At 43.5% G+C, this 21,641-nt stretch overlaps 1 protein-coding gene across 1 annotated transcript; it reads left to right on the forward strand.

Annotated features, from left to right (window-relative positions):
• Nucleotides 1-4,404: 4,404 nt before the first annotated feature.
• LMOD2 (leiomodin 2) lies at nt 4,405-12,133 on the forward strand. The gene is made up of 3 exons (XM_070423827.1): nt 4,405-4,787; nt 9,897-11,261; nt 11,770-12,133. Exons 1-3 carry the CDS (start codon nt 4,515-4,517, stop codon nt 11,794-11,796), a joined length of 1,665 nt encoding a protein of 554 aa, XP_070279928.1. The 5' UTR covers nt 4,405-4,514; the 3' UTR covers nt 11,797-12,133.
• Nucleotides 12,134-21,641: the final 9,508 nt, after the last annotated feature.

Below are 21,641 nucleotides of genomic sequence, written 5' to 3' on the forward strand. Positions count from 1 at the left end.
GTTGCTCCTGCACCTGCACCTGCCCTCCACTTCTGTCCTCCTGCTGGCACCTTGGCGGAGCCCTCCCTGCACTCTGCTGCCGTCAGTTGTCTGCTCTTCTCCCTGGAGGATGAACTCCTGAGAGCAGGGGCCAGATCAATTTCTATTTTTCTGTATGTAACCCTAGCTCCCAGCACAGTACCTGCCCACACAGCAGGTACTTGGCAAACATGTGCTTCATAAACAAATAATAGCATTTTCGAGAGGAAACCAAAGAAAATAAAGGGCGAAAGAAGAAACTCTGTTTTCACTAAAAGGGGAACTGGACAATATACTGGGAAGTAGTGTGTATCTGATTGCCAATCAGGAACCATGAAAATAATTCTCCCCACAATAAAGATTTTTTTAAAAAAACAAATGATGCTAATCTTGAAAAGGCTTATAGTATCATTGACTCTAAAAGCAATTCTGCTCAAAAACACAATGTGCTTGCCAGGCCAATGTTGCTCAGTGGTTGAGTGTTGACCTATGAACCAGGAGATCACTGTTTGATTCCCAGTCAGGGCATATGCCTGGTTGAGGGCTCGATCCCCAATAGGGGGCGTGTAGGAGGCAGCCAATCAAAGATTCTCTCTCATCATTGGTGTTTCTATCTCTCTCCCTGACCCTTCCTCTCTGAAATCAATACAAATACAATTTAAATAAACACACTACAATGTGCTCAAATGAAAATCCCAAAATAGAAAATGCTGGTGGTGCTAGAAATAAGATTTGATTGTTCCCCCCTCTTAATATAGATAAGGTTGCAAGGAAATCTAAATTATTCATTGTACATAACTCTAGCCAGGGCTAGGTGGTGGTGTTTTGTCACTCAGCAGAATTATATTCAATGGAATTGAAGTTTGTGGAGAATATTTAAAGAGAGATCCAGTGAATTAAGATCCCAAAGAGTTGCAATTATTATCATAATCAGAGTGATTTTAACATATATATCAGGATATCTAAATGGATATTGTCTTAGGGTAGTGTCCTTGAGAGGCCATTTTTTCCCAGTGATGCTGCCACAGAGCAAACACTTTCATGTCTCCCCTTTTGGAGTCATTTTCTCAGTCATTCATGAGCCACCCAAGATTTGTGAGAAGCTCACATGAGACTATTTACTCTGGGTTGTTCCAGTGAGAAAACTAAAATTTATAGGCTGTTTTTTTCAAGAGATCAGTTTACAACACAATAGAAATAAGAATTTTGTAATGACTGAGCCATCCAACAATGGAATGAATTTTTGGTAATGTAAAATTTCCACTGAAAGTGTTCAAGCAAAGGCTAGGTGACCACTGAACAGAAGTGATAAGGAGAGCATCCAGGTATTTGAAAGTCCCTTTGAGTTCTGACCATCGGTGATTCCAAGAATATCTGAGTATTTTATAATCACATTAAATGTGTAGCATTATAATCTGTACACATCAAGCCCTTACTTTTCCAGGTCTATGCTCAAATGTCAGTTACTACAGAGATCTTTCCTACTTGCAATATTATTCCCACAATCTCCTTTCTTCCCTCTTGCCCTGCTCTGTTTCTCTCCATGCAGCTTCTATCTGATATGCTCTGTAGTTACTGGGTCATTTATATGCTGTCTGTCTCCCCCAACTAGAATGCAAGCTCCATCAAGGAAGGGATGTTGTTGGTTTTTTTCATTGCATTAACTCCAGCACCTAAAACAGAATCCGACATGTCTCCCCTTTTGGAGTCATGTCAAATATAAACAATATTAAATTGTCAAATATAAACAATATTAAAGTGTTGCAGAAAAATTAAAAACAAGAAAGAGAGACAGAAAGGAGAGTAAAATACAATTCCCCTACTTTTTGTACATAAATTACATACCTTCAAATTTGCACATATCATATGGGCCAGTACATAATTGTTGAAGAAATAAATTTGTGCTATCATTTTCATGTATTTTCTTCTCATTTTTTTTTCCAAAAAACACAAAGGTTTTAATATAGTTTTAATCACAATTCATTGTTTTACCTAAAATGTCATTATACAGGTGAATAACTAATCTTCTTCACCACACTTGGCTATAATGATTTGCTGTCCTTTCCAAAAACCAAACCATTTTCACATAAGGTAAGATGTTCTACCACTGAAGTTACGCAAAAGCATATGCTCAGGCCATAAAAAAAATCTAATAAACTCATCATTTCTAATTTCATAATCATCTCTCTCATTAGAATCATTGAAAAGCATTGTAACTATTTTTGGAGGCAGTAAGTATACCATAATGAGTGAAGATAATATTAGTTAAAACATTTTTGCAAAAGAAAAAAGTTGGAGTACTTACACTTGCAATTTCACTATGTACAGCAGAGCTATCATGTGGTATTGGCATAGAAAATATACGCAGATTCATAGATCAGATTTGAAAGTCCAGAAAGAAACCCTTACATTTGTGGACAAGTAATTTTCCACAAAGGCACCAATGCAATTTAATATTACTTTTTTAAGTGCTAAGACAACTGGATATTTGCATGCAAGAAGATGAATTTAGACTATTATCTTACACATATGCAAATATTAAGTCAAAATGGGTAACAAGCTTACATATAATAACCTAACACTATAAAACTCTTAAGAGAAAACATAGGAGTAATTCTCTCTGACTTTGAGCTAGGAAGTGATTTCTTATGACACCAAAAACTCAAGCAATAATAGAAAAATTTGATAAATAGAGCTTCATCAAAATTAAGAACATTTGCTCTTCAAAATACACGAATAGACAAGCCAAAGAATGGGATAAATGATCCGCAAATCATATGTCTGATAAAGTCCAGAGTATATGGAAAATATATGCCCCAATAAGAGACAACCTATTTTAAAAATCAGCATAAAATCTGAATAATTATTTTAACCAAAGAAGACATAAGAGAGACAATGAACACATGAAATGATTCTGAACATCATTAATTATTAGAGGAATGAAAGTTAAAACTATAATGAGATACCATTTCATACCCTTGAAATGGCTATAATCAGAAAAAAAGCAATAGCAAATTAGCATGTGGAAACACTTGAACTCTTTTCAATTGCTGATGAAAATGTAAATTGGTGCAGCCATTTGGGAAAATAGTTTGTCAGTTTCTGGAAAAGTTAAATGTAAATTTACCATATAACTCAGCAATTCCACAACTACATACCTATCTACCCAAGAGAAATGAAAACATATGGCCACATAAACACTTGCATATAATTGTTCTTACAGCAGCATTATTTATAATAACCCAAACCTGGAAACAACCCAAATATTATATATATATTTTCACCAGCTGCTGAATACATAAACAAAATATCATATATTATACATGTATTGATAAATGTATATTTCAATGCATATACATTTTAACCGATTTTTAATTATCTCTGTGCTAAAATGATACATTTACTAAGTCTCATGAGCTATGTATTTTATCACATTCATAAGATGAGTATATATATATATATATATATATATATATATATATATAATTTCAAATTAGCTTTTCTTCCGTTTTCAGCCCAGACACAAATATGAGTGCAAATTCTAGCTCTGTGGCCCTGGGCTAGTTACTTGACCTCTCTGAGACCATATTAGTGAAATGTGGGAATACTATTTACCGTACAGAACTGTAGAATTAAATGAGATGAACTATATAAAACGCTTAACGCTAGGCCGGCACAGTGTCAGTCCTTAACAAATCCTACCCAGTATTATTGTTCATCTTTTCGGGGTTTTATTTGCAAACCTAGGAGTTTCCTAACACTCAGGGATGAGGAGAGGGGAGCCATTTTGCGCCGCGGAGAGGGCCACTTCGCAGTCTGGCTGGCTGACTCCCAATCTGTCACTTCATCTCTCAGAGCCTTGGTTGCCAAAGTCTGTGAAGGAGGACACTGTTCGTCATCTCGCCGGACTTGCTGTGATTAGGGAAATTGTATTAAAGGGCTTTGTAAACTACACAATGCCATAAAAAATCTAACGTGCTCTGTGAGCATAGCTGTCTGTTCCCATCGCGGCGCTTTTCGGAGAACCTGAATAACCAACTACTGCTCCCCTCAGATTAAAAGGACCCCTTTCATGGCCACGGGGGTGGCAGCCAGTCACTTCAACATGAACTTGTATTCCCCTGTGGTTTGAATACAAAGTGAAAACCTGTGCCTCTCCCTGTCGGAGACCGCTCTGCCTGTCCTCAGGAGCTATCAGGCGCAGCTAAATCTGTCCCTGGCCAGTGTGTGCATAATCCCCACTGGTTCTGAGACCTCCATCCACCACTGATGTGACATTCTTTGTGTTCAAATGTCTAGCTGACGTCTGATGCTTAAAACAGCCCATGCCTTCACCCCCGCCGCATTGTCACGGCCTGTATCACCCTCTTAAAAGGCTATCACAGCCGCTCCCAGCACCAGTTGCTGGCCAGCCTGCCCCTGCCGCCTCGCCTGCTCCTGGCTGCCTTGCATGCCCGGGTCCTCAAGCTCCTTGTGCGTCTGACCAAACAGGGACCATGTCTACCTTCGGCTACAGGAGAGGACTTAGCAAATATGAATCCATCGACGAGGACGAGCTCCTGGCTTCCCTGACGGCCGAGGAGCTGAAGGAGCTGGAGAGGGAGTTGGAGGACATTGAACCTGATCGCAACCTGCCGGTGGGGCTCCGACAGAAGAGTCTGACAGAGAAGACCCCCACGGGGAATTTCAGCAGGGAGGCGCTGATGGCCTATTGGGAAAAGGAGTCCCAGAAGCTGCTGGAGAAGGAGCGGCTGGGGGAGTGTGGGAAGGTAGGCTTTCCGGACCTTTCCTTGGCTGCTCCCGGGTCCCCTCCACCCACTCCCCAACCCTAGGAACCTGCTTTCTCTGCCTCTGCAGTCCTCCTCACTTTTCTGTCCTTATAACCTGCTACTGAACACTGTCTCGGGCTGAAGTAGTCCTGTAAGGTCTATGGCCACCCGAAGGATCGTAATCTGTAAAATGATTGGCTGGGGTTCTAATAATTGGCTAAAGATGGAATCTTCAAGAAGAAAATAGTTCACAAGTAAGGCATAGGTTTAGATAGTTTGCCAAACGTAAGTCTAATTTGAGTTATAAGCTGGGGATGTGGCATAGTATCGGTGTCTGAGGATATATATATATATATATATATATATATATATATATATATATATTGCAGTTAAGTAAATTTATTTTCTTCTTAAAAGACAAAAATGGGTACTCTTCCTGTGTTGACTGTGATGTGGCTAGAGTAAAAAGATTTCTTTTTCTCCAACACCAGGAAGTGTGGGGTGGCAGGAAATTACATGGAACTGAGAGTCAGGGGACCTTCTTTCTAGTCCCTTCTGTGTCTCTAAGTTGTTGGGCAGATAGTCACTTAAGCAGGCTCCTCTTTCCCGTCTGTCCATTGAGGGACTGGGAGCCTGTGGTTTTATTGTCCGCGTGTGTGAACCAAAACCCCTTTGAAATTTGGGTCCGTTGTGGACCTTCTCCTTAAGAAAATGCACCTGTGCTTGTGCACACACACACACACACACACACACACATTTCTACCCAGAATTTCAAAAATGATGACACGCATCCAAAGCCCCCTGAGGGCCCAGGTTAAGCCTGCCTGGGTAGACGGCTCTAAGATTCCTTCCTACTTTACAGTCGTGATGCTGGGGCCAGAAAATGGACTTCTATCAGAGCGCAGGTCTCCTGAGCCCTTGTTCTCTGCCCAGTAAACATTTCTTTAAATTCGCCAAATGAATCATGAAAAGGAGCTCAAAAGACGATGGGAAAACGGTAACAGCCATGAGAACGTTGATATAGCCAATTTCTGAGTTTCTGGAAGAACATAGGTCAGGAGCGATCGTTTAAAACCTCTGTGCTTCACTACAATCACCTACAAGCCAAATGGCCTGGAGCCCATGGGAAGACGTCCACAGGACTAATCTAGGCGCTGTTAGCTGATCTGGGTGATAGGGTGTGTGGGCCACATTTGTAGCAAGATATGTGTGAGCTTTGCCCATGTCAATCACCGCAGGAAGGGTCACTGGGATCAGGCCGGTGTCTGCCAAGGCCACGCTGGCCGCCTGCACGGAAGGACTGGAGGGGGAGGTGACAAGGAAGGACACCCATGGCAGGCCGGGATTTAAGGTCAATTTCTCCACAGCCTGCTGTTTAGAGGTCTTTTTCTTTTTTTTTTTTTTCCTGATCTGGGTATGTCCGTTAAAACATATAAAATATGCCCTGTTTATGACAGTTATTCAAGAAATTCCTTCATAAGAAGATTAAAGATGACCCAGAAGATGCAGGACAGACAGCCATTGTAGCAATAACCCCACAAAGGCATTTTAATGCCATCATGTCTTTAGCTTGGTGGGTGGGAAGCAGAGGGCGAAGCCTGCTGTCAGCGGTGGGTGGAACCCACCTGATCCCGCCAAAGGTTTGGCTGATCCCGGCCAGTGGCTTATCGAGTCAATTAGAGAGGCTGCGTGTTGATGAACTTTGACTCCTTTCTGGCTAATTTTTCTCTCGCTACACTTTCCTCGCTGGCCAGCTGTCCCTGTAGTCACATGGAGTGCTGGGCAGAAGCTTGCTGATGGAGAGTGTAAATCCATTCCAGCCACAGGGAAAAGCTCAAAGCAGACGATGGGTGGGTGGGTGGGCGTGTCAGGAGCCACAGCATGAGTGAGGAGCACAGGCCATGAGGAGGGAGGAGATGGGGGTCTTTGTAGCTATTGGTTCTATAAAAGCTCATGAAAATCATGTTCAACTTCTGTTGAATGACAGTCTCTGCCCCCCGCCCCCCCACGCCCCTTCACACAAAGCTGTGCGACACTCAATAGCTCCATGGGCCTTGGAGACCAAGGCTCTAACTCCTCTAGCTTGAGTACATTCACATCATTTCATTGAATTCTTACCTCCCGCACACGAGAACTCAGACTAAGAGAGGTTCAGAAATGCATTTGAGATCAACACTCTAAAAGCAAGCTGAAATTCACACCAAGTTCTAATGGCACAAAGACCACAATTCTCAAAATGTGGGTGCCCGACCTTCGACATCATCTGGGAACTGCTCAGAGCGGCTAATTGTACGCTCCCTCTGACCTGCTGCCGGAGGGACTCCGGGAGTGGGGCCCAGCCATTAGCCTGTGTCATGTTACATCCATTCAGTGAGCAAATATTGATTGAGCCCCTGCTACATGCTGAGCCAGGCGAGCGAAACAGACATGATCCCTGTCCTCACCCTGCTAACAGCCTTTGGGGGAAAATGACAAACAACTCATTAAAATAGGCACTTTTTAGAGGGAAGTACAAGGTGGTGAGAATGCATCGCCAGGGTGATTTCAGGGGGTGTCAAAGAAGGCTTTCTGGAAGAAAGTACGTTTTTGAGGGGACAACATCTCTTGCAGATACAGCCTAAAGTTCTTCAAAAACCAAAGTGGATGAAAATTTAAGGCACCATACCTTGAATTTCGAGAAAGGCCCCTTTCCTGCAAATATGGAAACAGCTAAACACACACACACACACACACACACACACACACACACGTCCCTCTCCCTCCTGATCTTGAAGAAGAGAGTAAATTAAGACTGGACAAGCCATCCCAGGAGCCTGACCCCTTCCCCAGGCCATCACTTGGTGCCTGCCACTCCAAACAAGTGGATAACTGGAGGCTATTTTGTGATAGCAACTGGGCAAACAAACTTGTGGAGACAAGCACAGTGTTATCCAAAGCTCATTCCACAGGTCTCAGGCAGTAGGAGCCCTCAGGGAAAAAAAAAAAAAAAAAAAAGGTGTCAATGTAGAGGGAAGAACCAAGGCATTGGGGACAGGGGAGGGACATGGAAAAATTGAACTCTGTCAGCAATTTCTTTTCTTTTTTTTTTTTTTTTAATCAGAAAAGGTAGCAAGAAAAAGGAGTCAGTTGGACTTTTTAGTAGAGTCTTGTCAACAGGAAAGACAAAGTGAAATTGTGTTTGCCTGAAGGGCTTTCATAATGGAAACGTGGTAAATAATTGAAGACCATGGGCTGAGGCAATGGCTTGCTTCAAGATTGTCTACTGTTCTCTGCTGTTCCGCGTTACACTTAGAGTCTAGTTTCTGCGGTCCGTCTCATCTAACCCTGCACTCGCGTGAGATTTCCAGTTGATTTGCTGAAAAAGGTGACCGAAGTGTTTTTCTTCACAGAGCCAAGCTTTGACCTGCTGCCCTGACAGCAGCCCTGCTCCCCGGGCTTCTTGCCCCGGAGCAGGGACAGGGCCAGCAGCGGCTCGGGTGTGGGGTCTCTGGGCACCTGTGCCAGGCTCTGCCCCCGAGGAAGATAAATGCTGGAGAAGCACAGGACGCCGCTGCCTCTGTCTCCACCGAGGCAGGCGGGGCCGACAGCACCTGGCTCCTGTCACATCTGTTTACAGGAGACCACATTTACGAAAAGTCTTGAACATTAAGAGAGGAAATCCATTAACGTGTTGTGTATTCATGTTGCCATGTGTTTCTTTGGGATGGAGAAATAAGCGTGGACAAAGGGGTGAGGGTGGAATCCAGAAGGGAGGGGTGAGTTTTTTAAAAATTGTACAAAGGCTAGGTGTCCAGTAGTTCAGAGTAGGTAGTTAAGAAAGAGAATACAAAATTGATCATGGGTTTCCAAAGCTGAAGTTCCACCTTATTTTTCAAAGTGGCAACATGATAGTAAATTTTAAATCAACAAATTGCGTTCTGAATGCTTATTCTGCAGAAAACACAACAAATGTTTGTAGAAAAAGCTGTTGAAAATTATGCAATTAAATGTTAACCTTGGTCACCGAGGAGATTAAATTTTCTTCTTATATATTTTTGTGTTACTTGCCATGTGTTGCTTTTTCTTTTTCTTTATTTATTGAGATAGAGTTGACATACAACAATGTATTCGTTTTATTTGTACAACGTAACAATAAAACCTTGATATCACGGACTAAGTTGGTAAAGTAGATTTTCCGAATATATATGTTAAAAAATTGACAAATTAGTTAACCTGTTTTTACTTACATAGACAATTAAAATTAAGTGTGTATGAAAAGTTTACTTTCACAAAAAAAGTTTTCTATATGCATTACATCACTTTAAATGTCTACTGAGTAGGTCTAGTAAATACGTGCATTCGCCAGTCACCACGAGTAAACAAGTGCACACGCTGGGGTTGGCTTAGAGCAGGTGGGACATGGGCCTGCACGTGTTAAAACTGCTGCTGAAAGTCACGCCACACGACAACGGAACCAAGGACGTGCTAATCACTTGGTAAACATTGTTTACCAACAGTGACTCTTGGATTTAAATATGTAGACTTGGTTGCAGACATGCAATATTTATTTATGTCAGGGAAATCATGACAGTGTTTTTTCCCAACATATGGCCTATTCACTAAAATGTCTTTAAAATATAACAGTGGCCCTAGCTGGTTTGGCTCAATGGATAGAGCGTCAGCCTGCGGACTGAAGGGTCCCAGGTTCCATTCTGGCCAAGGGCACATGCCTGGGTTGCGGACTCGATCCCCAGTAGGGGACATGCAAGAGGCAGCCAATCAATGATTGTCTCTCATCATTGATGTTTCTATCTCTCTCTCCCTCTCCCTTCCTCTTTGAAATCAATAAAATATATTTTAAAAAATATATAACAGTGGATTAATGACAAAAAAATAACCTGTGGCTTTAATGATCACCAAATCTTGGTTGCACGTAAGCATTTTAAAAGTAAAGGTGTGAATTTTCACATATGAGAGACAGACGAAATGTGGTCTGCTGCACCCGAAGCCCCACAAGGTCTGCAAAATCGAGGGTATTGCAAAAAAACACGCAACACGCCATGTTAGTTTTGTAAATTTAAAAAGTGTGCTTAGCAATGACAAACTTAACGATGGTGCCATGCTCTTTAGGTTGCAGAAGAAGACAAAGAGGAGAGTGAGGAAGAGCTGATTTTTACTGAAAGTAACAGTGAGGTGTCCGAGGAGGTGTACACCGAAGAGGAGGAGGCGGAGGAGGAGGAGGAAGAGGAGGAGGAAGAAGAGGAGGAGGAGGACGACAGCCACGAAGAGGAGAGCGCCGTTGAAGACGAGGAAGCCATCAACGGCACTGCCCACCCTGCGCGCGCCAGTCCCGACAGCGCCAGGCCGAAGACATTTAAGAGTCAACTAGAAACCATCAACTTGACCAACGGCCACGGCGGGAGGCGCTCGGAGTCGCCGGCCGCCATCCACGCCAGCGGCAACCCCACGGTGATCGAGGAGGCCTTGGCGAAGATCCGGAGCAACGACCCCGACACCCTCGAGGTCAACCTGAACAACATCGAGAACATCACGTCGCAGACGCTCGCGCGCTTCGCCGAGGCCCTCCAGGGCAACACGGTGGTGCGCACCTTCAGCCTGGCCAACACGCACGCGGACGACAGCGCGGCCGCCGCCATCGCCGACATGCTCCGGGTCAACCGGCACATCACCAGCGTCAACATCGAGTCCAACTTCGTCACGGGCAAGGGCGTCCTGGCGCTCATGCGGGCCCTGCAGCACAACCCCGTGCTCACCGAGCTGCGCTTCCACAACCAGCGGCACATCATGGGCAGCCAGGTGGAGATGGAGATCGTGAAGCTGCTCCGGGACAACACCACGCTGCTGCGCCTGGGCTACCACTTCGAGCTGCCGGGGCCGCGCATGAGCATGACCAGCCTCCTGACGCGCAACATGGACAAGCAGAGGCAGAAGCGGATGCAGGAGCAGAAGCAGCAGGAGGCGGCGGACGGCGGGGCCCAGCCCAGGACCGCGGTCTGGCAGAGAGGGACGCCCGGCTCCTCGCCTTATGCCTCGCCCAGGCAGTCGCCCTGGTCGTCCCCCAAGATCCCCAAGAAAGTCCAGACGGTGAGGAGCCGCCCGCCGTCTCCGGGGGCCCCGCCCCCGCCCCCACCCCCGCCCCCTCCGCCGCCGCCGCCCGCGCCGCAGAGGCTGCCACCCCCGCCGCCGCCGCCGCCTCCTCCGCTCCCAGAGAAAAAGCTCGTCACCCGCAACATCGCCGAGGTCATCAAGCAACAGGAGAGCGCCCAGCGGGCTTTACAAAACGGACAGAAAAAGAAAAAGGGGAAAAAGGTGAAGAAACAGCCGAAAAACGTCCTAAAGGAAATAAAAAATTCCTTGAGGCCAGTGCAGGAGAAGAAAGCAGAAGACAGTTACCGACCTTCTACCCCACAGAGATCTGCCCATGACAACCTCATGGAAGCGATCCGGGGGAGCAGCCTGAGACAGCTAAGGCGGGTGAGTACCCCGAGGAGACCCTGGGGCTCAGGCCCGCCTTGCACAGTGGCACCCAAGTCGCCTCCCAACATACTTAATCACTATTTTGATATGCGAGAGCAAACCTACCAAGTTTGTAACATCCAGAGCAGGTGCCTGGTGAGTGGATTTCCATTTAAAGCCGTGCCTGGTCCTTTCAGGTTTTTTTTAAGGGCTAGCCCCATGTAAACACGCCCCAACATATAAAAATACTGATTCAAATAATAATAATAATAATAGTAATAATAATAAGTAAATCAGGGAGTATAATCTGCATTCCAAAAAAGTTCACCACTTGTCAGAAATGTTACCGAAGGGTTGCACGTGGTTTCAAACCTAATTTGTAATATACAATTTTAATACCAGGTATCGAAAAACAATCCATAGCTGAGTTCCTCTCCGAGAATCTTGCTGGGGACATACCTCAGAGATATTTTTCACTTCGTCATTTGTGTTGTTTTAATTGAAAGAAAACCCCCTATTTTTGTAGGTGGAAGTTCCAGACGCTCTGCGATAAACACACAATCTGAGAAGAGGATGCAGACTTATTCCTTGGCATTAAATGAAACGCATCGGGAGATGCTTCTAAAGTACCTTCTTCAATTGGAAACGTCCTCTGACTTTAAAAAATAGCCTCAGCCATGAAGTCCAAAGAGAATCTTAAGAAACAGCCGCGCGTTTCTTCTGTAAATATGAAAATAAACTTCTTTTTTAATGTCATGAGATTTGTATCGGCAGGAAGCAGTTTGTTTAAAGATGCTTCATAGCTCTGAGCTGCTGAGTTAATGAAATATGCTGTTATTTTTGTAATCCCAATAAATTTGGATTGAAGTTTTTTTTAAAAAAACAACAAACTAATATTTTTTTGTGAGTTGATACATTTTCAGGTGTGTATGTAACATTGTTGAATATTAAAAATATTACATTATCACCCAAAAAAGGGTTTTGGTCCTTAGCATTTGCTTTTCTTTGTCTTCTCCAAGAAAAACATGATCAGAGCTCTTTCTAAAGGTCTGGAATCAAAAACTCTCTTTAAAATCATCTTGGTAGTGAGATAAAAACTCAGGAAAAGACCCCAAAGTGGACATTATCATCCTGGAGGCATTGATATGAGACCCAGGATGTCTACTGACACCCCCACATTCTCATAAGATTTATAGGTCAATTTAATCATTTAGAATTAAAATCATCGCTTCTCGGCCCTTTGGCTAAGGTCAAGTGTAGAATTAAAATCAACTCTTTCTGGAAGAAGAAAAATTGAAAGTTTCTTGCTAAACAGAATACAGATGCCGGGGGAATGCATGGAAGACAGGCCCCATGAATTTGGAGAGATCTGATGGCTGATGCTAAAGATTCCTCTTTTGAGCTCTCCTTGGCTGAGCCCTCGTCCAGTGGGTCTCAACCTTTCGTGCCCTACGCACAAAGTGGTGGTATCAACATCCACGACACACATCCAGGGACAAGAACACATGTATCTGTAATCACAGAGTGTCCCCACCCCATCCCCTCTCACTCAAGAAAGATCTCAATTCAAATAAGAAAGACTTCTCCACTCCAATTTATGAAAGCTACAAATCTCTTCTAAAGTCCCTTGTAATAACTACAATTAGTCATGTTTCCTGCGTGTCCTGCAGAGTAGAACAGTGGTCTTGGGTCACCGGTTCAATGATTGTTTGCTTTATATACAAAGCTTCAATCAAAACTACCTTCAATTTTCACTAGAAAACTCCCCCATAGTTCTTGGGTCTGTGTCCTTTAGTCTGTTTCTCTTATTCGGCCATTCTCTTACTCATAAGAACAACTGATCATTTTTCGTAAGGAGGTAGCTCAGTGCCCGGACACGGTGTGGGGAGTGACTGGCATTTTCTGAACTCTCTAAGTTGTCTCCTGAACTTTTCACAGCAACATGAAAAGATGCTATCCTGTTTTACAGATGAGGGAGCCCAGGCTCAGAGAGGGTGAGGTTGCACGAGACACTGGCTGTCTGTCCCGGCTCAGCCCACACTCCCCTGCACGTCTCTGTTCAAACCTGCCAAAGGCTCCCCATTCAGTTTCCCTTGGTAGTGACTTCACTCTTTTTTTTTTTTTTTTTTTTTACCTCTTTTCATTGGTGTTCACAATCATGTCCATTATTGTTGTTCAAAGAAATAAAAGCTAACATGTAAGTTTTTAAAAGGTGGGTGTGTGCGTGTGCGTGTGCGTGTGCGTGTTTGTGTGTGTGTGTGTGTGTGTGTGTGTGTGTGTGTATTTAGAGCAGGAAACCAAGGCAGACCTTCATTTTTCCCCTGACCCTTTTGTGTACATGAGGACTAGGCCTTTCTAAAGGGAAACCGCCTCCAATTCCATCACGATGAGGCAGAGGAACAAATGGTTGCTCATGAGGTGGGTTGTCCATAAAACCATGCATGAACGCCAGGAAGAGGGTGTGCGGCAACCCCCCAGAGTGAGGGGAGAGAGAACAGCTGCCAGGCCTTCTCACCAGGAGTGGTCAGGAGACACATACTGTTTCTTTGCATTTCAAAAGCTGTCTTTCTGGAACTTTTGGGGCTCAGGAAAGAACAGCCTGCACTTACTAGGTGCATCACAAGACGTATGACAAGTATGATACGATCAGATACTAAGTGAGTACATTGCTCATTCAGAAATACAATTCTAGAATGTTATCGCACAAGACAATCCCGTAAACATGCAAGGTGTTATTCAGCACAGGGCAGAGATACTTAGCTCATCCCTCCTGCAAACTCATAGAGCGAATATGGGAACAAATTCGTTCATCCTCTATAAAGAGCTTTCAGCTCACTGGGAGAGAGGCTGTCCAAGACCAGACGCAGTGTTTTAGGCTGTGATTTATATCTGCACATTAATCTCTTAAAGAACACCTCATCCCCATTTGAAATGGGGCCAGGTACTGAGTCTCGCTGGCTCAGAGCCCTGCTGCCACAGGTATTTAATAACTCAGTGTCAGCAGGATCTTGATTTAATACCTGCCCAGTTGTAGTTGCTACGAGTGAGTGAAAGAGTGAGTGAAAGGAGGAGGTAACTACAGGCTGCTATGCCTGCATTGAAATGCACGGAAGAGGGGGTAAATCGATACATTCTTAAAAGGGTCTCTTAACTACTTTTTTTTGACAAAGTTAACAGTGTCTTTTTCTTTGGTTTTTGTTTGTTTTTTTATTTTCTGAGGCTCCAGAGGTAAAGCTTTATTTCCACCAATCAGCAAATACAATGATATAAAAGACTACGAGTTGACTTAAAAATTATAAAACTAAAAATATAGTACAGCCCTGGCTGGTTTGGCTCAGCGGATGAAGCGTTGGCCTTCGAACTGAAAGGTCCCAGGTTCGATTTCAGTCAAGGGCACCTGCCTGGGTTGTGGGCTCGATCCCCAGTGGGTGACTTGCAGGAGGCGGACAATCCATGATTCTCTCTCGTCATGGATGTTTCTATCTTTCTCTCCCTCTTCCTTCCTCTCTGAAATCAATAAAAATATATTTAAAAAATATATAGTGCCACCATTGATGCATTTAACAACTCCCACAAGTATTTTCCGAGTTCCTACTAGATACTCTTTCGGATACACAGCCAACAAAGGAGATAAACACCGGGCCTCGTGTAACTTACATTCAGGTGGAGGGAGCTTACACCATTACTTCATACATCACGCCTATATATATCAAGTGCCTCCTGTGTACCAGGTACTCTGCTCAGCGGTGAGACCAACCAACTTTAATTAGAAAGTATCCTCCACTTGAAAGTAATGGGAATCCAAAGCAAATCATCCATTCCAGGGTATGAGGCAAGCACTGAGTGAGAGGCAGGTCTAAAGTGTCCTGTGTGGGCACTGAGGAGGCATCCTCATCTAAAACTAATGTCAGCAAACTTTTTCTGCAAAGAGCTAGAGAATACATAATTTAGACATCGTGGGCATTTGGTCTCTGTCATAACTCTTCAACCTGCTACTGCAGGGCAAAAGCAGCCATACACAGTACCTGAATGAATGAATGTGCCTGGTACTAATACAACTTTATTAATAGGCCCGAAAATTTTAATTTTATGTACTTTCATGGGCTGTTCATTTTATTCTTTGATTTTTTTCTAGCATCTACACATGTAAAAACTCTTCTTAATTTGCAGGCTATTCAAAAATAGGTATTGTATGGATTTGACTGTGAGCCAGTCAAACTTGTGACTGGTTTACTATAAACCCTTGGCCAAAGGCAGATTAGAGGTCAAAAAAGCCTATCAGGGAAGGTGACTTGGATTTTTAAAGAATAGAGAAGATGCTAGGTTATAAAAAAGTCGAATGATGAGGTACGGGTGGGGAATGAGGAAGGACATTTAAGTTTGAGGAACCAGGATGTTATAGAAAATAGTAAAAAAAAAAAAAAAATCATAGAATTTAGGTATTTCTGGGAAAACATTTAGTAAAGAGTTAATATTTATCCTTTTTTCCAGTATTGGATAATTTTGGTGGATTAAGAAGAGAACTATTGTATTGGCCTTTTCTATTTACAAAAATAGTACATGATCATTAAGAAAAACCAGAGCATACAGAAAAGCAAAAGAACATAAAGAATTTCTAAAATCCCACCCACACGGAACTACTGATAACCCTTTAGCATATATCCTTTTAGGTCCTTTCTAATGCATATTTAAACACACGTATGACTATGTTTTCTACAATAAGGGGAAGATAGTGTACAGTATATACCATTATGTAACCCACCATATTTTATTTAAGCAATTTCAATAATTGTTGGATATTTAGGTTATTTTGATTAGTTCTATGATGTTGGCTATTTAGTTTGTTCATCACTTGAGTTATTCTAAATTTTAACTTTTCACAAAAACCCGTAGAAGAAATGATTGAGTGATTGACAGCTCGAAGTTGACAAGAGTTGAGGCATTACTGTGGTACACCACAACTGGAAATTAGGTTTCAACCAAATTGTCATGTTCAGCAACTTTCCCTTGGCCAAATTATATGTTGATCTGAACCTCAAAGGCATGCATTGCTAAAATGCATTTCAGAAAGTCCATACAATTTTCTGTTTCTGAATAAAAAGGCTGGGATGGATTGGAAATCCCAGGAGCCTGTCCTGAACAACGTAGTGTAAACTAAGGAACGTGCACTGTTGTGAAAGACATGGGCAGCATCAAAGGCCTGCAGAAGGAGGAGGGACATAAGGCTTACAGAGGTTAAGTATAGGACTCGTGTAACTGAAAAAAGGAAGGAGTCAGTGAGGCCCATGCTGGTGGCAGGAAGAACAGTCAGGAGGCCATTGTAACCATCTAAGAAGGAAGTGATGCAGACTTCAACTGTGAGTGCTGCGTGGGTGCACATAGGTCAGAACAGATAGATCAGAGATGAAGAAAGCACCTGCTGAACGGAATTCAGCTACCGGTTAGATGGAGAGGGCAGGAGGTAACAAAAGCGAGGAATCTAAGGAGACACTTAGTTCCTGGCTGGGCCTCTTGGGTGAGTAGTGGTGACAGAAAATGGGATAGGGGATATAGCAGCACCAGATTTGGGATGAAACAGATGCATTTAGTCTTTGAATACATTGTTTCAGAGGTCCCTGTGCCTTTGAATGTGTGGGTCTAAAATCATGGGGGTGGGATCTGTGCCGAAAATGAGGATTTGGGGAGTCACGCGGCATGAGTGGCATTTAAAGGTGGGGGCTTAGATGAGGTCACGCAGGGAGAGTGTGGAGAAGGAAGATCAGAGGCTGAGGGTGACCAGAAAACCAAAGAAGAATTATGTGGCAAAGCAGAGTGTCAGCAGCATAAAATGCCATTCGGGTCTGGAGCTTGAGCAGTGATCTTGGCGAGAACAAGTCCCTGGGAGCAGCGGGGATGGAATCAGGCTGTAGGGGTCGAGTGGGACGACTTGCCAAGATGAAATATAAAGAGCATTGCTTCCTAAATGGGGGTGCTGCTCTGGTAAAGGGTTAGAGGGTCCACAAATCTCAGACCAAACATGAGGCATTACTGTTACTGTAAATCCCCTGGCTAACTGAACCCCACTGGTTACTGTAACCCACATAATGGTCTGTTCTCTTGCCAGTTTATCCCTTTTTTTAAAAAAATATATTTTATTTATTTTTTACAGAGAGGAAGGGAGAGAGATAGAGAGTTAGAAACATTGATGAGAGAGAAACATCGATCAGCCGCCTCCTGCACATCTCCTACTGGGGATGTGCCCGCAACCCAGGTACATGCCCTTGACCGGAATCGAACCTGGGACCCCTCAGTCCGCAGGCCGATGCTCTATCCACTGAGCCAAACCAGTTTCAGCAGTTTATCCCTTTTTTTGCTTCTTCTCTCATGATTCTGTCTTGTTGCTGTCCTCCTAAATTATAGTTGGGAATGTGAAAGTCTTTTCGCAGTAATGCACAGCAAATACAGGTCTCTCGAGGGGCTCCATTCTCCCTTTGCATATCCCAACTGGTCAGCGTGGGGCAGACCTAGAGAGCCTTTATTTAACAGGGCCACTCTACACGTGTTGTGAGTAGAATTTCTCCCCTCCGAAAAACGGCAGCGTGTCTTCTCCTCAACCAACACAAAAACCCTGTTGACTCACAATCTGTTATCTGTACTGTTGCTTCTGAACTGGTTTCTTCCGAACTGGTTCCTCACCAGTTTCTAACTAGTTTCTCTGCCTTCTATTTGCACTCACCTGAACTCTGTCTTCAACATACCAGCGTGGTATTTGTCCCAAATGCAATTCTGATCACGACAGTCACCTATTTGAAATTCTTCAGGGGTAACCCATATTCTATAGATTGAAATTCAAATCCCTTGGCGTAGCCAACATGGCCCTGAATATCGTTCTCTCCCATCTTCCATCACTTGTCCTCATGCACCCTGTGCTTAAGCCAGGCTTTGCAACTTGCAGGTCACTGAACAAGTGCTGCCCCCTCGGAAGCACTCCTTTCCACATGCCACCCTACCTGTCTGGAATGTCCCTTTCCCTCGTTACAGCGGATTAGTGCCTAGTCATCCTTCACAGGACACCTTGAAAGGTGAGTACCTTATTGCCCCCAAGGAGATGGGGGAAGGGGCATCCTTCAAGAGCCTCTGTTCCCCTGCACGTTCTCCCCGGGTGGTTTCACCCAAACTCTTACCTTTAAGTACCACTTGTACCACGTGACCCCCCCAATTCTTACTCTGAGCACAAATACCACCCCCGTGATTCTAAGCCCACACTCGCAAATGGACAGACACTGTGTTGGAAACTGCACTCGCCTGCCTCCTCCAATGCCTGCCCCTGTTAGAGTCTATATTCCAGTCCACAGCCCATTTTGTCTTGCAATATGTACTATGTGTGAACATGCCTTGTTCTTCCCATTATTGTACTGGATTCTGTATCTTGGAGATCAGAACCTGCATCTTATCTTTGTGCTCAATAAAACGCCAGCACTCAATATGTACATTTGAATAGCTGGAGATAATTAGCTACTCAATGGCAATGAAGGGTCCTCGAAGGGTGGCCAACCCTGGTATGGGATCGGAAAGAACCATAATTGAGAAACGATGCTTGAGAGGCAACACTGGTCCCAGCGTGTAGGATGGGGCAGGATCTGCAGGTGGCGCTAAGGGGTTCCAAGGAGCATATTGCAAAGGAGTAAGCAGTGGTAGGCATTTCCTCTGTGGACATTGTAGGGCCAGAATTCTGAATACCCACATCCCCTCTCACTTGCCCTCCTCCTTCAAAGACCCCACCCCTTTTCCATGTGTGATCGGGGGCAGGTGTTGGGCTGTAGACATGAGTGACTGTGCAGGATACAGTCGGGAGAATGTCTGGACAAACCAGGGACTGAAAACTAGAAAATGGAAGTCCTGTTCTGTAAATAAACAATTCTGAGGTAAAATCAGTATAATCATTAAAACCCTAACTCTTGAGTTCACAAATTTTCATTGTAAAACAAAGGTTTTTACTTTGATATATTATGTTTGTACATTGGTTATTCTGCACTAATTTTCAAATAATCACTTATTCCAGATTTAAACATTGTGTAATCATAGTCTTTAGTACAAATTAAACAGTTTCTTAGACAACTTTCACAAAGTTACATATTTTAAAAAATTAGGTATTTAATGGAAAAGTATCTGATCAAGTCTCTGATCGAATCTCCTCTGATCAAAACACTGTTGTCACCAGCATAAACTTCTAAGTTCTTTCTTTCTGCATGAACTCTCAGATGATCTGAGTAATCCCTGTTACATAAACACAGAAACAAATGATCTAAAGTCAGTCTTGAATTTGCATGTACCCTCCCTGAGTTTATTCTGCATTAATTCCCCTTCAAGGTAGGCCTATATGGTGGCAGCATCCTACATTGAAAACCAGTGCATTCATGTGATCAAATGATGCAACCAAAAGCAGCTCAGAGGCTCTTTACATTAAAGCAAAATTGTGAAAATTAAGCTTTTTCAACATTTAAAGGAAGAACCAGAGGGAAAATATAATTATTATACATACTAGAGGTCCAGTGCATGAAATTTGTACATGGGTAGGGTCCCTAGGCCTGGCTGGCAGTCAGGGCAGATAGGGGCCTTCTGGCTACCAGTTGGGACCTCCCTTCCTTCTGTGCCGCCCCCTGGTGGTCAGCACATGTCATAGCGAGCAATCGGTCACAAGGTCGAACTCCGTGGGGACAATTTGCATATTAGGCTTATATATATAGATATGTGAATGTCTTTCTGCAAGTTATACTTTAATCTTTTTAGCTCATGCTTTATCAACACGTCACTGATTAGTTGTAAGACTATGCAGGAGAACAGCAAAAAGCTGAAAATGTCACATTCAGGAGGAGCTAGGGAGCACTAACACTCTCATTTATTTTTCTCTAAATGCAGCCAAGAAATTTTGGTGACTATTTTCAGATACTTACAGGAAGTTGAACAGGAATCTTGACCTGTCAGAACTTGTTGGGATAGTAACTATTCTTTTACCCCAGAAGCTGTCACTAATAAAAGTGATTATTTTTAAAAAGCAAATAATTTTTAACATATACCAACAAGGTGAAACAAACCAACTTCTCCATATATGGAATATTACTTAAAGTGATGGCAGAAGAATGGTGGTGTGAGAGATCCCCTTGGCCTCTACCCCTGAAATTTCAACAAGTTAATCAACCATAATTCAACAAAGAATTACTTACTCAATACAGAGGCATGCCTGAGAGACCCAGGAATTGAAACATCTAAAGGTGGGCAACCAGGAATAAACAGTGAGATGAGAAGGGAGGACACCTCAGACGGCCCACAGATGCAGCCCTGCAGGTGGGACCTCATGGCTCAGCCTGAAGAGGGGAGGAAGCCAGCGGTAGCATGTGCTTCCTTCCACAGGAGGATCAGAGAGTTGTGGGGGGCAGCCCAGCAGAGCAAGTGGAGTGAACAGGGACTGAGCCAGCAGACACCTGACAGAGCACAGGGTTCTGCCATGCGGCTCTCTACTGTCAGGCTGGGCGGCGGTGTTTCAAAGAAATGGAACCACAAAGCCCTGCCACCACTTGGGCTCCCAAAACTCACCTCGCCTCCCACTGTCCTTGGAGTTGGGTTGAGGAACATATTATCTGTAAACCAGTAGAACTGTTGTTTCCTTCTGTGACTGATCCCCAGGTGAGGCAGGACCCCCACAGAGGTCAGGGGTCACCATTACGGTGAGGGCAAAACAAACCCCATCTGAAAGCAGCACGGTGTACTCTTACAGAAGTTACAAAGGTCAAGTCTGGGAGCTCATAGACAGAAAAAAATCTATGTTTCAGCACCCTATACTAGAAAATAGTAGAAAGACCTCTTCAGAGAAAGCTGTTGTAGCAAGCCATTAAAATAGAGATATAAATGCCTAGACAAAGGAGAACAGCAAATATGATGAATAACCACAGTAACAAGGATGAGCAGAAAGAAAATGAAAAGTCTCTAGAAAGCAAGCTAGAACACATGGGAGTATGTGACATAAATGATAGGGATTTCAACACTGCAGTTCTGAAAGTACTTATCAAGATGTGACAAAATACAGACAGGCCATTCGATGCATTCAGAAAACAAATCAATGAAAAAAAATTAGTAAAGACATTGAAACTTAAAAAAACAACCAATCAGAAATCCTGAAAATGAAGCATACAATTAAGGAGATTAAGAGTAAACTACTGAGCACAGAAAACAGAGGCAACCAGATGGAGGAAAGAATTAGTGATATTAAAGATAGGAATCTAGAAGTGATGCAGAAGGAAAAAGAGAGACCTGAGCATAAAGAAAAATAAAAGAGTTATTTGAGAACTGACTCCATCAGAAAAAGCAATATTGGAATAATAGGTATTCTGGAAGAGGAAGAGAGGGAGAAAGGAATGGAGA

Source organism: Myotis yumanensis, unplaced genomic scaffold (assembly GCF_028538775.1).
Source record: "Myotis yumanensis isolate MYYU_CA2020_CCGP unplaced genomic scaffold, mMyoYum1.0.hap1 SCAF_9, whole genome shotgun sequence".
NCBI lineage: Eukaryota > Metazoa > Chordata > Mammalia > Chiroptera > Vespertilionidae > Myotis > Myotis yumanensis.